The sequence below is a fragment of the Zootoca vivipara genome, chromosome 3, assembly GCF_963506605.1.
Source record: "Zootoca vivipara chromosome 3, rZooViv1.1, whole genome shotgun sequence".
Classification (NCBI taxonomy): domain Eukaryota; kingdom Metazoa; phylum Chordata; class Lepidosauria; order Squamata; family Lacertidae; genus Zootoca; species Zootoca vivipara.
The window spans coordinates 37,010,827-37,027,621 of NC_083278.1; the positions used below are offsets into that span (position 1 = coordinate 37,010,827).

General features: G+C 44.2%; 1 protein-coding gene across 1 annotated transcript in view; it reads right to left on the reverse strand.

Moving 5' to 3' along the window:
* Positions 1–16,795, reverse strand: part of IMPG1 (interphotoreceptor matrix proteoglycan 1) — a 52,414-nt gene that overhangs the window by 16,182 nt on the left and 19,437 nt on the right. Inside the window, exons 7-11 of the mRNA XM_035109561.2 lie at positions 14,986–15,044; positions 12,794–12,814; positions 7,730–7,977; positions 7,090–7,166; positions 4,543–4,624 (exon numbers count right to left, since the gene is read on the reverse strand). Of these exons, the coding sequence (XP_034965452.2) occupies positions 4,543–4,624; positions 7,090–7,166; positions 7,730–7,977; positions 12,794–12,814; positions 14,986–15,044 (487 nt within the window). The remainder of the gene's footprint in view (positions 1–4,542; positions 4,625–7,089; positions 7,167–7,729; positions 7,978–12,793; positions 12,815–14,985; positions 15,045–16,795) is intronic.

Genomic DNA, 16,795 nt, shown 5'->3' on the forward strand with positions numbered 1-16,795 from the left:
AAGCTTTCTAACCTTAAACACACACACACACACACACACACACACACACACACACCCCTATCTATCTATCTGGATGTGGAAACAGAAAGCCTTATATTCATCAAAACTTCATATAATTCTCATAAAAGGTACATAGCTGGACTTACTTTTTCTATCTTCAAAGCATTGACTTCAGCCAGATCATGCTCAACACATCTATAGCAGGAAATGATATTGGCAGACAGTGGATGGTGCTGCTGATGAAAACATTAACAATGACTTTGTCAGTTTGTCATCAGACAGAATTTGTAAGAACTAAAAGAAAGGATAATGAAATAATGAAATCAGAGTTCTTACCTGACAAAGCTTGCTCATCCAAAAGAATTTTTAAAAGGTCCAGTGTCTCTCGTCATTTCAGACGCTTTCACACTTACACCCGCAAACATTGGCACACTTCTCCAGTGGTGTACTTCACATACCTGCCAAGGGCCCTGGTAAAATTGGGACAACTTGGGTTTTTCTGAAGGAGATTGCGGTGGCTATTTTGGGTGATAATCTCGCGCATTCTAGCCCACAAAATGCACTTTTTTGGGGGGGGGGCACGATGTTCAAATGCCCTGTGACTTTATCTTCTTTCCACACAATCTGAGCACTGGATTCTGTTGTCCCGTGCCATTTACCTTCCCTTCTATTTATTTAGAATGGGTGACAATATTGCCCTTTGTCTCAGCAAATAACACAAGGTCCCTAGAAGTGGAATGGTTTTCATAACGTAAAATCTCTCACCATCATGGCTATGCCAGTGTATTCAGCTTAAGTGTCTGATCCATCTTGGGCTCACTTTAGTCATTATAATTTTTTTTAAAAAAAGTTCAAAATAAGAAGTTTGGAGGAACCAAAGGGGCATCTCTGGCTGGAATCTGTTGCTGAGAAAATTACTTCCTGTCAGTTCATGGTAAGGCTATGCCTAGATCAGAATAGAATGGGAGCAAGTTCTTTAGCATAATGTTTGTTTCAAATCGTTTCTGAGATGAATAATTCCCTTCTGCTACTTTGGTTAAGGAACCAAAAGCACTAATAACTGTCAGCCCAAAAAACAAACAAAGGATTTGTCTAAAACCCAGTAATCTGGAACATGAGACCGGTTTGTGACAATGTCTATAAATTAATGAGATGGAGACGAAAGCTGCCTTTGCCTGCAAGCTGTGTCCACGATGTCTGAAAAACACACAACCATATTTGTTTTGATCTGTTCAACATTCTGTAAGCGCTGAGATGGGCCCCTTTGCATGAATAAACTGGCTGCATGTACTTGGAAATCAAACGAGAACTGATAGTTTCCCTTATTTAAACAGTCTTTTGTTTTCAAGTATTTTTTCCCAGTTAGTTCATGCAGAAGCATGCCTGCAACACACTGAGCTGCCCAGAAAATGCAGCTTCATTTTGTTATAAAATGCCACGTGAAGGAGAGAAGATGGCAGAACAGGACTTTTTAGGGTGGAATGATTGATGTTATAGGTATAGGCAGGTGCTCCAGCAGCTCATGCCAAGTGGCTGCCCCTGCAAATAAAGTGCAAAAAAAAGCCACGATACACTCTGTCATTTGGACTGTGCAGTTTTAGCCTTTATGATGTCAGGAAACCTATTGCTGCAGGTGCTACTGAAGGAATTTTTTTATTTTGCTTTGACTCAGACCAACACGGCTACCTACCTGTAACTATTGCTGCAGGTGTTGGTTAAACTCACTATTGGTAATCATCAAAGCAAAATCAACACAAAACATGGCCAGTTTCAAATATACAGAGGAGAGGTTACGCATTTTTTTTAAGGTCCACAGTGCAGAGGCATACAATTTGACATTTGAACCACCATACCTATCCATTCTTAAGGAATCAGCCCTGAGTGCTCACTGGAAGGACAGATCCTAAAGCTGAGGCGCCAATACTTTGGCCACCTCATGAGAAGAGAAGACTCCCTGGAAAAGACCCTGATGTTGGGAAAGATTGAGGGCACAAGGAGAAGGGGATGACAGAGGACGAGATGGTTGGACAGTGTTCTCGAAGCTACTAACATGAAGTTGATCAAACTGTGGGAGGCAGTGGAAGACAGGAGTGCCTGGCGTGCTCTGGTCCATGGGGTCACGAAGAGTCGGACACGACTAAATGACTGAACACACATCAGTTTAAAGATATACATGAACCTGTTGCCCATGCACACAGCCCCTTTGTTGCGAGCAATGGCAGACGTGGAGCTCTCAAAATTCAGTGGCACCCTGTGCACTGATAAAATCCAGTGCCCACCCCACCTCTCACGCTCCATTCTACAGCATCATCATGGCGCCCATGCAACATGGTGACCAGTGCGACTGAACTGGTTGCGCTACCCTTAAACTGCCTCTGTTGTGAGCCATGATTAAAGAGGAGGCATCTAACTAAACAATTTCCTGTTCCATCCAAAACTAGGATTACTAGTTTTGGAACAATCCGGGATACTAAACAAAACTACAAACTGAAGTTGGTTTATTATCTTGGAGCATTCCAAAACTGGTAACCAATTTCCCTGGTTTGGATTAGCCAGGAAACTACGGTTTGTTAAAAGCTCCCAGATTTAACCATGGCTTGGGTACAGGGGACAGAAGCCCTTTGATGATCTCAGCTTAATAAACCAAGATATGATTGTCTAAGTTTGCTGTCACAGTTATTTCCCCCCCCCTCTGTTGCCTGTGGAAAGCATTTCAGGGTACCCTGTTAGCTGCTGCAAACCAGAAAGCCAGATAAGGCAAATGCAGGCTAATGTATCACACGTGGAAGCAGACTGGGAATTGCTGTCACTTTGCTGTCAGCTGAATGAGTTGCAACAAATCCCTTCATACCCCCCCCCCCGAGTGTATAACTTCCATTTCATCACTGCCTGTCTGAGTATTTTGTCACAAGCCCTAACAGAAAGCACCTTGGATTACTTTCTCTTGTGTGAACAACGAACTTCCTGGGAAGCCAAGTTTCTTACCTTGCCCTCGTAAACCTTATTCTGAAAGGGACAATGATAATCTTGACTCCTAACAAACTGCCAGATGTATGCCAAGAAAGACTGCCTCACATTCAGCATCTTAACACTTCCTTGCTACCATGAACTGGCCGCTCTGCTCTGAGATGCTGAGAATTTATAGGATCCCAGTGACACATGTGCATTTTTCATGCACCTCATGATGATTCCAGCAAACCTGGAGCCCCATTAAACTTGATAGTGACAGCAATGTGAAGAAGAAAATGGAACTGCTTTGCAGATTGCAGCTGAGACTTTGGAAATCCTACAGTACATTCCGGCAAAGGCTAGACCCAGGGTGCCAGAGTACCCTGGAAGGCTACAGAATGCAGACCACCAAAGAGATGATTTGCAGAACAAAAGAATGCTAACTTGTGCAAACCACACTGAGGTATTTCATTTCCAATGTTATATTTTGGGACAATTAACATGCCTATGCATGCAATTGCAGAGAACAAGGAACACCAAGATCATGAAAATAACACACTGAAAAGAGGCAGGTCCCACATCACCTGGTAGCCTGGCTGGGCAGCTGCTGGTTCCCCACTGTCCCAACCTCCCTTCCCCAGCTGCGATGCTGCTTCTATTTCTATGTTACATCTGAATCACGCCTCGATTATGAAAGTGATAGATCAATGCCTGGAAGTAGCGCGGTAGATGGGATGAGAGCTAATAAGCTCCAGCTAAATGCCAATAAGATGGAGGCCCCGAGTCTGGCAAGCAACTTATAATGCTGCACTATCCCTGAAGGAGCAGGTGTGCAGTTTGGGGGTGCAGAATGCCCAGGTGGTGGGAATGGCACCTTTTACCATCTTTAATTGGTGTTGCAGGTATGACTGCTCTTGGGTCATGCTAACCATGCCACACTGACTTGGTAACATCAGGACTGCGCTACTGTAATGCGTTCTACAAGGGGCAACCTTTAAGATTGGTACGGAAGCTGCAGCTAATGCAGAATACAGTGCTTGGGCTGCTGACTAAGGAAGCTTAATGCAAACATTTAACACCGCTTTTTAAAGAACCGCATTGGCTGGCAATATGCTACTGCCATTCCAAGTTTAAGGCTTTTGTACTTACCTAAAGCCGTAAACTGCTTCTGACTGGGTTATCTGAATGGTTTGCCCTGTATAGATCTGCCTGGAGGGGGGGGGGGTAGGCCCATTCATGCTCCACTAAACTACAGTGCAGTGTGACATCAACATGTGGCTGCTTTCAGCCTCAGCTATCCCACTCACTTCACCTGCAGTATAGGGATGATAATTCTTGCTCACCCTACCAGAGTGTTATAAGACGAACTAAGATAATGTATGTGAGTATATACTTGACATGCAGTATATACATGCTAAACATTATTATAAGCACAGTTCATTAAAGATGACTAGAAGGGATTACAAAAAGTTACCTTTTTGTAACAGTAAATGCACATTTTTACATACATAGTATATTGCCATTATCTGCTTACTGTCAACACATGGTACGGACACAGGATCTCCTGTACTGGAAAGGTACTAAATAGCTTACCTTGCTCAGAGAGGATTGTTGAGTCTGTGCTGGGGATCTGGTCTTTCATCTTCTCATCTTCCCTCTCCTCGTCGCTAACCTCCTGAAAGATACCAGCAGTAAATGTTGCAGGTGTGAATAACTGTTCAGTTGGCATCTCAGAAAAGGCTGGGCTTAAATCATTGCTGGCTGATTGATCTGCTGGAGGAGGTGAATCAGGATCTCCTGGTCTGAGAGGAACCCCAGTACTATCCAAGGCATTGAAAGGCACTGTGGGCATTGGGTAATCTAGAATGAGGTTTGTATCCTCAATGTCATTAACTGTTGCTGGACTTGCATAAACCAGTAGTACTTCAGAGGTCTAGCAAAGAGAAGAAAGAAAGGATGAAGAAAACCTGAAGAGAGGAACAATTGCTATGATACTTAACTGTGGTCCACAGAAGGCCACTTCACACATTAAGGTTGCTAAGTGCTTGTCTATTATGATTTAAGTGTACATTGTAGAGCCTTGATTTCTTCTGGTTTCTCTACACTGCACTGCAAACCAGGGGTTGCCTCTGTGTAATGCAAGGGTTTCCCATACTTGGGTCTCCAGCTGTTGTTGGACTACAACTCCCATCATCCCTAGCTAGCAGGACTAATAGTTAGGGATGATGGGGACTGTAGTCCAAAAACACCTGGAGACCCAAGTTTGGGAAACTGGTGTAATGTATACAGGTGCACTCCAGAAAATATTTTACAACTGTGTGCGTGTGTGCGTGCACACACATATGTATGCATTTTTATTTAATTTTTATTTATAGAGTTTGTTATTACACTACTTGTCACATGATTCTGGAGTAGATCATAACAATATAAATATATAAACGTAACATGAACACATTCACCTGCCCTCTCACAAATATTCGAAATACTCTGAAGGAAGAGAACTGCCTTCATCTGGCACTAGAAGACAGACAGATTAGGTGCTAGCTAGACTTCAGGGGAGAGAATATTCCATAGCCCAGGGTGCTATTGCTGAGAAGGCCCTTGCTGTGTCATTCTGTATGAGGGGGTCGTAGATACCCTGGCCTCAGTTAACATTAAAACAATGAACAGGGTGGTGATATAATGCCTACTGCAATCAACACAAGATAATATCACCAAGGCAGCTATCTGCAAACAAACAATAAACATTCATTGTTTGTTCTCATTACCAGAAGAGCCTCCACAGCCAGCATCAAAGGAAGGACAATATGGGGAAGACACCATCTATCAGGTAGGTAGCCATGTTGGTCTGCCGTAGTTGAATCAAAATAAAAAAAATCCTTCCAGTGGCACCTTAGAGACCAACTAAGTTTGTCATTGGTATGAGCTTTTGTGTGCATGCACATTTCTTCAGATACATAGCAATCTGAAGAAGTGTGCATGCACATGAAAGCTCATACCAATGACAAACTTAGTTGGTCTCTAAGGTGCCACTGGAAGGATTTTTTTTATTTTGTTTCAACCATCTATCAGGTAACAGGGTCCTAAGGCATTTAAGGCTTTATACATCAAAACTGTTACTTTATAATAGGTCCAGTGACAAATATGGCAGGCAGTGCAGTGCAGATCTTTGAGGACTGCATGCCCATTAGTTCTGTGGTCACTGCATTTTTTTTAATGGCTGGTGTCTCCTGACCATCTTCAAGGACAATGCTACACAGAGTGAACTGCAGTGCTCCAAACAGGAGGTTAATAGAGCATGGATCACTATGGCCAAGCCATTCCCTATTCAAGAATGGTCATAACTGGTGAAACAGCCCCAACTGGAGAAAGGCACTCCATACCAGATACCACTTGAGCCTTCAAAGTCCAATCAAGGAGTACCCCCCCGACTACAGATCTGATCCTTCAAGAGGAGTCAACCCCATCTATAACAGGCCACCTTCTTCTTTCTTGGATCCAACGTATCATTGAAACCACAGATATTATGGCTAATCTGTGGCCTTCCAGATATTGTTGGACCATGCCTCCCATCAACATTGACATTTTCACATGATCAGTACATAAATTATGCAATAAACACTTTTTTGTGTGCCACAAGTCATGCACGCTCCAGATTTTGTTTTTAGTATCTGTTGCCTCCTCCCACCATGGGAGACAGCTTTGCTCTGAGATAAATGATAGAAGGGGCAGGAACCTCTTGGCTCTCCCTCCTCTGCTAGTTTTTAAAACTAGGGCAGATGAGCACCAGCTCTGTTTTGGTTTAGCAAACAAAGTTTAACAGTCACCAATGGAATAAAATATTCCAAAATATTTCACAAAATAGGAGTTTATACGTGTTGGAAACTTTGCCTTAAAAACAACAGTGTTGAAAAGTTCACTCCAGCGCTAGGGTTTCATAGGCTGTGAACACATGGAAAAATATACAAAAATTGCATGAAGCAGAAGGAGTTGTATTTGACAGAGAAGATATAATAGACAGCAGCCTGGGTCTGTTGGATGCTACTCATATTCATAGTCAACGCTTTATTTTGCAATGATTTTATTGGGTTCCTGGTATATATCTTACCTTAAGGAACAAAGGCAGGAAAATTTACTCACCAACCCAGGTCCAGCGACACCATCTGTTACCATGGATTGGATATCATTATCTACGTCACTTGATGGCCTAACGGCTTCTGCAAAATGAGACAAATGCAAAGGGATTTTTTTTCAGTAAATCTGCATAAACGACAAGAAGCATGCTTACCGATCAGTGTGTGTAAAATGTTATATAAGGTGCTATGTTGTAAACTTGAGTAATTCCAAACGACAAATACAATTACAGAGCTGGGGGGAGGGGAGGAGGATTGGTCATTCAGTATGAATTTAAATTTTAAAGATGCTGATTACGCCAGAGAACTGAGCTTTCTCTCTAAATTAACTAAAGAGAAAGAGCAGTATGAACTCAGATTGTTCAGGATGTCCACATTGCAAGGCCATTGTTCCCATTACACAGCAACAGGTCTGGGTTTACTACAGAGTGTCTATTTGGCTCAAAGCGACAGTTAATTCTAGCTCTCTGACAAATGTGGTACATTTGTGCAATATATGTGCTGTTCAAATCCATTTGTTGCATTCATACATGTATTTATTCATTTTACTGGATCTTCGCAACCTCAGAGGGCATCCATGATGCACAGTGCAGGGACATTTTCAACTGGGTCCCTAGTTCACAAAGAGGAAAATCTGATTGACTGACCGTCAGTAAACTGAAGTGTCCCAAGATCCATGGACAGTGACTTATCTTCCTGTAGTGCCATGGCAACCATCTGCTGAAGGTCTGTCACTCTCGGTTTAGTTGCTGGTATCTCACCCTCCGTACTAATAGAACCTTTTTCGTTTTCAATCTTGTTGGAGCTGATAGTTGAGATGTCATCCGCAGGACCTTTAACTTCAGACTCCTCTCTCTCAAAGTTGATGACATACCGAGCTACCGTGCTGCTTGACCTTTGGGTGTGGGAGGAAACTAAGTGTATGATAAATGCTTTTACCTGTGCCAAGTTCATATTTCACTGAAATTGGTTTAGTAATAGAGGAGGACATGGAAGACCTGCTTGTCATTAGGTGATTGATTTCACTGGCTAGCTTGCTAATCTAAGTTAGTAGCAATGAGTCACAACTTCCCTCAGTCACCTAGCCTTCTTCACTGGTTAAAACCCAGTGACACTGCTTTTATGGTGACTGAGATGGGTTAGGAGATATTGCCACTGATGCGAGTTAACAAGAGCTCTTGCGATATGACTCACTCCAGTCATGTAAAAGTCAACTTGGCTAAATTATTGAAACGCCTTCCCCAGGCAACCAACACATTAAAATATCAGCAAGGGAAAATAACATTTATTCAAAAATGCAACACAATTAACGATGCAAAATAAAACTAGATTTCCCATCCTTCCTGGTTTGGGTTGAGGCATGCAGGTAGGTGTTTGTGAAGGGGGAGACACTTAAAATCCCTTTTAGCATAATAAATGAACTTTGCTTCTCACTTGCATGGAAAACCAGACGCCTTTCTAACCAGTATCTCCTAAACAGAATGACTACATTTCCTCAGCATGCAAATAGCAGTATTCTTCTCCAAGCACACCCCTTGCTTTCATAGCTGCCAAGTCTCCCGATTTCCCCGGGAAACCCCCGTTTTTTAAAGCCATTTCCGGCTTCGTCCCGTACGGTGAAATATCCCATAATTACCCCAATTTCTCGAGACTGTGCCCGTCTTTGTGAATGTGGTGCTCTTTCCCGTCAACCAACCGTACCTCGTCCACCTCCTCAGCTCTGTGCCCGCCCCTTTCTCTCCTTGTGATTGGCCGCCTTGGCAGAGTCTCCCTCAGGGATTGGTAGCCGGCATGCTAAGGAGGGTTTGGCTGTGCACTGTGTAATTAAGTTAGTGGGGCTGTCTCAGTACGCGCTAGAAGCGGCGGTGAGCTGGTCCAATCTCTATGGAGGTGACGGAGGGAAGCGCTCGGTGGCTGCTGGCGGGCTCCTCTAGCAGCAGCAGCAGCAGCCTGTGCCTCTCTCTCTCTCTCTCCCCTCCCAACCCTCCACCCCCTTTATCGGTGGATAATGTTCAGAGCCTGCTTTTCAAACGCCCACTGTAATAAAAATGATCTCTTGAAAATCCAAAATGATCAATCTTTTCTCCCTTTCTTCTTCTTCCTGTCCTCCTCCTCCTCCCCCTCCCTCCTTTATGATCTCCTTTCTGCAAGACCCGGACGTTCAAGAAGGGGAGGGTGTGTGGGTGTGCATGTGCGTGTTTTGGGTTTTTTTTTTGCATTGCACCGAGCGCACTTCTCCAGGTCTGTCCCGTCCCCCGTCCCTCGTGCTCAAGCTCTGCTTCCCCGCCCCCCCCCATCAAACTCCAGGATTTCAGTTTATTATTTTATTACACCATCAATGCTCGCCCTCCTCCTCCCCAGCTGCTGCTGCCGCGGCTGCTGCTACAAACACATCCCTTTCCAAGCCCCCTCCCCTCACCGTGCCTTTTTCCTCTTTATTAATGTAATATTGGGGAAGGAGAGGAGATGCCCTCCTCCCGGGGAGCCCCTTCCACGTGGCCCCTATCCCCCCCCGCCCACCCGGCGACAGAGGAGCGTGTGCGCTCTTCGGATCGGCTGCTTTTCTGTCCCTCTCCAACGGGCTCCCCCCCCCAGCTCAGAGAGGGAATGGGTGGCGGATTCCTCCTGAGGGGGGAGGAAAGGAAAAAAGCCAGCGGTAGCAACACAGGGAACTTAAAGAAGTTCGCGCGCCCGCGTGCGGGGGTTTTTCGCTTCAAGGAATGCAAGCGAGAGAAGGGAGCAGGTCTGTTGCACCCCTCGAGGCGCAGGCAGAATCCGGGGAGAGGAGGCGAGAGGGATCCCCTCTGGCTGAGGAGGCTGTGTGTGTGTGTGTGTGTGTGTGTGTGTGTGTGTGCGTGTGTGTGTGTGTGGCGCACCTCTCATCTGCTGGCTGCTCCTGCTGCTGCTGCATTTGCGAGCAGACTGAGAAGGGAAGGAGGTGAATGCCGGAGGTCCTTTCCGGAGCCTCCGCGAGGAAAAGGGAAGGGGGCTGAGGGAGGAGGAGAGGGCTGGCTGGGTGGCTGGGCAACCTTCATGGAGCCTCGGCTCCTGGGTTGGAAATCGGGCAGCGCTGGCACCGGAAGTTGCTTCTACGCAACTTCCGGTGCCGGTCTGCTGTGGTCCCGTATTTTTCTAACCAAAACTTGGAAGCTATGCTTGCTTTTCTAATTGTACTGCAGTATGGTACACATGGCATGGGCAGCTACTGAACAGCACTTATTATATAACTAGTGCTGGATTAAAAAAATCCCACTCAACCAATGGGGTAAGGTGCCTTTTCTAAGCAGTTTAAAATGTTTAAAAGACATAGTTGAAACATGGACCTATAAGGAAGGGTTGTAGGTGACTGCTAGACTAGAGCATATTATGTGCATACGGAAGGTTCCAGATTCTGTTTGCAGCATCTCCAGGTACTCTGGGGAAACCCTGGAGACCTACTGCCAATCAGCATTCACGAAGAAGAAGAAGAAGAAGAAGAAGAAGAAGAAGAAGAAGAAGAAGAAGAAGAGGAGGAGGAGGAGGAGTTTGGATTTGATATCCCGCTTTATCACTACCTGAAGGAGTCTCAAAGCGGCTAACATTCTCCTCTCCCTTCCTCCCCCACAACAAACACTCTGTGAGGTGAGTGGGGCTGAGAGACTTCAGAGAAGTGTGACTAGCCCAAGGTCACCCAGCAGCTGCATGTGGAGGAGCGGGGACGCGAACCTGGTTCCCCAGATTACGAGTCTACCGCTCTTAACCACTACACCACATAGCCAATAGCCTGCCTTCTCAGTATAAGGCACTTTCCTATGTTCCTGTGTTCCTAATCTGTCAAGTGCAGAAGTGTTCATGTAAATTATAACTCACTATATGATTATATAGGTTTGTGTGTGCGCGCATGCAGCATCAAAAAACATAGCCTTTCCAGTGCTAGGTCACCTCAACTCCTATAATTTGGTGTTATCAGATCCCAGCAAAAAGGCACATTCCAGACAACAAGGCAGCCTCCCACATTCAGTACCTGTGGCAAGCATATCATGCTGTGTACTAAAGGTAATGTTGACTATAGCACTGATTGGATAAGTCCCTAGGAGTAGTTGCTGAACAGTCAAACAAAAGCAGTTGTAGTTCTACCCTTCTTGCTGGAACAGTACATGAATGCTTAGGAGGAACAGGGCACATAAATAAAAGTGCCAGGAGACAAGATCTGTCCTGTGTTAGGAGTCACATCAAATAAAAAGGGTGTGACTATGTACTCAGAGGCCTGATTCACATGCCGCACTAAACCATAGTTAAAATAATCCACAATTTAATGTGAACAAGCAGTGCTTCACTCTTCCCTTGCTCCTGCTAGGAAACAAACCATGGTATGGCTTGCCATGTTGTCCAAACCTGGACTTGTGGTTTGTTTCTCTCTGAACAAACCATAAGCAGAAGCCAAGGTTTGTTCTTAGTTTGCCACTCATGGTTTGTTTGAGGGAAATCAATCATAAGACCAAGCTCAGGTGGCGTGACAAGTCAGATCATGGTTTGTTCCTTGGCAGTGCAGCAGAAGTGGGGGAGGAGTAAAGTGTCATTCATATTAAACCACAGCAAATTTGACGATAATTTAAGATGTCATATGAAGCATATCCATGTGCCTTTTCTTCACCTCTGAGTAATCACAAGCAGACCTAAAAGAGCTGGTTTGTTCTAGGAAAAAGGATTCCAGGGCAAGGGAACCTGACTCCTTCATCCAGGCCAAAAACGCTGCAAGTGTCATCATGCCAGTGCTTCAATATGTTACATCAACCTCATAGACAATCAACAGTACAAATGTTTAGGATCAGGATATCAATCTTCACTTTTCTGAGTGGGAAAAGGAACAACAAATAGTTATGGACTAAACTTGCTTATAACTGCTCTGCAATGGCAAACATCTGAAGGGAGGGGGAGACACTGCCTTGTGCTTTGCACATTCTACTCCATGGCAAATCTCCTCAATGGCGGGCTGGGCTGGGAAATAGGTTTCAAAAATATTTTAGACTTGTACCATACATTGAAAATCAATAGTTACTTGGTAGGCACCTAAGGGGTTCCGAAAAACCTACACGTCAGACAACTTCTTTTTGTGAGCCAGATGATAACTGACCTCCCGGCAGCACTTCAAAGATACATAAAGAGAGCCTGAGAATAAGTTTGCTTCTTATCATTTTCTAAAGCCATGTATAAATGCATTTAATTTACTGTGCTAGCACTATCGCTTCCTACTCCTACACACAAGGTGGAGGTTACAGTAGCTCTGTGATAGGATGATGACCCTATCGAGAGGAGGGTGGGGAGAAGGAATCTGGTCTTCTCAGCAGAACATAAAAGCAAAACATTTCCCTTGTCTATTTTATGTTGTAAACGGAGGAACTTTCTGTAGTTCGCATCAGTCTTCGTCTGCCTATGCTGCATAATGGCTTAGGCCAGGCATGTCAAACCTGCGGCCCTCCAGATGTTTTGGCCTACAACTCCCATGATCCCTAGCTGGCAGGACCAGTGGTTGGGGAAGATGGGAATTGTAGTCCAAAACATCTGGAGGGCCGCAGGTTTGACATGCCTGGCTTAGGCTAAACTGGCCTAAAGTCAGCAAAGCCTACATGTTTCTTCCAGATTCTGTATCTTAAAACTAGGTAATTTCACGTTGCCACTACTATGCATGTCACATTATATATATATTTTTAAAAAATGTGCAGGAAAGTTACCCATCTTTTTCCTTCTTCTGTCTTCAGTTCCAGCACACGAAGGCAGGACAGATGGAAGTATTTCAAAGGAAAAGAAAGAAGAACATTAAAGCATACAAACATATTAACTTGCGGTTAGTAATATACTCTGCATCTTTGCTCTTTGTTTTTTGCCAGGGCAAGCGACCTCCATCATTAAAATTCCTTTCTTCACAAAACACGAGCGCTCCTTTTCTCTTTCCCTTCCTGGAGTAAAATAAAGCTCTTCAGCTTTCCCCTCTCTTTCCATCCATTTCCCCTCCCCTCCCCAGGTCACTAATTGCAATTCATCGGGTGCTAATCTGCACCTTTCCCGTGGCAACGAAGAAGCTGGGATTGACTTTGTTTGGCTCTTGTCTAAATCCAGGCCTCAGTAACCTGACCTAATTATCATTCTGACTATGCACACTTCTTGAGGCCATGTCCTGCCACGACACTTTGTAATACTGTCCTCTCTTTGTTTGTCTGACATATCTTCCATGCCAAATATGGAGCTCCTTAGCTGCCCCCGCACACCCATGTGGCTCTCCCAGAACAGCTTTCCTTCTGCTAGCTGGAGATGTAGAAGAAGGGAAGGCACCAAAACAAAGACTACTTTTTCTCTTGGAGGTAATCATGAAAGTCAAGACTCCATTTCTAGCGCTGATAAATGTTCAGAGGTAAACAGAAAGAACCTTTGTGTAGGGCCAGGTTCTAAATTAGCTATTTCCCAACACTTATATATTAAATTTGCCAGGTAAGTGAATGATATATATGGAGGCTTCTTCGCCATATGTAGCAGGATATCTTTAATCCTTCTGTAACTGATCTTTATTTCTGATGATGTGCTGCGAAGTTTTGTCAGAACCGGGTGTTGGAAATATTTGGCTCTCCTGGAAACCCAACCATATGGGCAGGGTATAACAATATTATTATTAAGTACAACTCCCATCAGCCCCAGCAAGCATGACTAATAGCCAGGGGAGTGTGGAATTGTTGTTCAACAACATCTGAAGCCAGAGGTTCCCCACATCTGGTCAAAATGTAGGTGTGGGATAACACACTGGTATCATATTGATAAAAACATCAGCACCTGGGGGGGGGGGTGATAGAAAGCTTTCTTCAAGGCATGGAAAGGGTCTAGATGGATGTTATGGTAGAATGGGGTGGAGAACCTGTAGTCCTCCAAAGGTTGTTGGACTTTACGAGCCCCAGCCAGCCTGGTACATGCTCAGGACTAATGGGAGTTGTAAACTAACATCACCTACAGCATACACAGGTAGACAGTACTGTAGTGGCGAAGAGTACAAGCTGGGATGTCCCCAACTGAAATCTCACTGTAGTCATGAATTAACTAGGATGTCGTAAACAGAATCTGAAGACCTGAATGCCTAAAGATGGAGACAATAATAGGTGCCAACCTCCTGCATTGCTCGAGCTTGAATGGGATGTTGACCTAGTTCTGCTGAGTCTCCCCCGCAATCACATGTCAGCCGTCACCCCAAGTAGAATCACTGTCCCCACCACCTCATGGACCCTTGCCGTCCCTTTGGATCTCTGAAAATTTCAGTGCACTACAAACAAATTTGTAATTGTGGGACCACTTATGTGGGTTGTTAAGAACGTGAGTAATAACCTAATGTCCCCAGGGACTCCCCCCCCGCTGGATGTAAGAAAACACTGCATGTTTCCTTTGATCTTTTAGTATGGTAGCACCTACAATTTGGACCTTCCTGCCTATCGTTTTCGGGAAGGTGGAGCAAGAGATAGAGGAGAGGAGAAGAGAGGTGACAGAAGAAGAGGTATTGGCAGGGTCCACAGTCTCACGCTATCTTGAAGTGCCAATTTAGAAATACTTTTGTCTAAACTAACCTCTCTACCTGCTTTCGAAACCGATGAAAATCACTAAAAATTATGCCACTTAAAAAATAAATCACTAAACTGTTTACATAGAGTGGAGCTCAACACACTGCTAGGGAGATTGTTCCATCAGTGCACACAGCAACATTCAGAAAAATCCCCCAAAGCCAAGTAAACACGGAATAAAGCTACAGATCACAGAGAAAACTGATTGGAAGATTCTGAAATGCTAACGTACAACAAAATGTTTCCTAGAATAAAATGCCTTATTTGTTTCCTTAGTGAGAAGGGAACACTTACCCCCTAACTAGAAAGTGAATAATGTTATCACTTACCTAAATCCTAACACACGGATTTCTTTGAATCCTGCAAGTTTCTCAAATATCTTTTGCATCTATTAAACAGAGAGGGGGGAAAGTTAATTATATGTTCATTCTTCTGTCAGGGGAACTAACAGATGTTAGCTAAATAAGCATTTACTCCCAGCAGAGCCTATTCTAGCATTTGTAAAACAGAACTTTGGAATTTAGAAAGACCATTGGGGAATTTGCTTTCGTTGCATGGTTAGTGGAGACCTTAATTAAGCATTTTAACTTGGACACGCTGAGATACTAAGAAGTGTGCATGCACACGAAAGCTCATACCAAAATATAAACTTAGTTGGTCTTTAAGGTGCTACTGAAGGAATTTTTTTATTTTGCTTCGACTCAGACCAACACGGCTACCTACCTGTATGCTGAGATACTGTTTAGATTAATGGACAAAGCCCTGCAACATTGCAGCTTTTCTCACCTAGTGAGCCTGTATGCGTTATCCATATTGGTGTTTGCAATAAGGTTATAGAGGGTGTTGTTTAATCCCAGGGCCTTGGTTTTCAGGACCAGGATTTGCTCCCGTTTACATGAAGCAATATGGTAGTTTGATTTCCTCTCAGCATGTGCAGAACATCAAACTCTACTATCAGCCTCTTCAGTCACTTTATGGTTTTTGATGCATCCTTAAACACAAAGTGAACGAGGTAGGAACACGTGCTTGTAAACAAATGCATCATGGTCATCCACTTTATCAGGGAGCCCAGTTTAGGTACAGCTGTTTAGAGTACACTTGGTAATAAATCTAAGTTGGTTACCACGTTGTGATATAATGAAGGAAACCATATGACCTAAGCTTTCAGACCTAAGATCAAGGCATTTTGCTGCCCGAGGCAATGGGCAATAGGGTGCCCCCTCCCCATCTACTGGAATGACAGTGAAATCTGATTTCACCACTGCTGGCAGAGCACTGTTCACCACTGAAAGGCTAGCCTAGGGAAGCAAAGGGCTAGCCGGGGGGGGGGGAGGGTTGCACAGAGCAGGATACATGGCGCATACCATTCGCTCTTCCCAACACCCCACCCCACTGCCAAGAATCTGTTACCCGGGTAGTTGCTTCACACCACCTAACAGTAGGCAGTAGATGTGTGTGCCTTCATGGCATTCATTTATAATACTTGTGTCCCACCTCTCCCTGCACTTGAGGCAGTTAAATCCCATAAAAGAATTTAACCATAGGTTTGGAACAAAACACTTCTTTAGTTCATGAATGACCAACTTCCTACATACACAAATCATTATTAGGAAAAGCTTCCACTGTGTTACACTTCTTTAGTTCATGAATGACCAACTTCCTACATACACAAATCATTATTAGGAAAAGCTTCCACTGTGTTACACAACAATCACTTCCTACACCAGATAAATGACATAAGGTAGTTTATTTCCAGTGATGGCTACCGTATATATGAGGACACTATAAAGTGGGATGCAGGAGATAATTAATGGCTGAACCTCTTACATGGATGATGCAGAGAGATAAAAGCCCACCCAAGTGAGCCAACCAATCTAATGGCTTTCTCTTAAATCCACCGACTTATAATGCAGCCTAATGATCCATCCTAGCCGACTTGCTCAGGAAGCGGCTATTGCTGTTGCTATCTAATTAGCCCTTGGATGGTACTATGCATAAGACAAATGACAGAAACATTATTAGGCACTTTGTTTCAGTAGATCAGGTTGTGTCAAAGCTGTGCTAACAGTAATGGGGAGGAGGGAACAATGACAGAGAATGGCTACGTTGCCTTTCTGACATTACTCTCTAGTGGAAGAT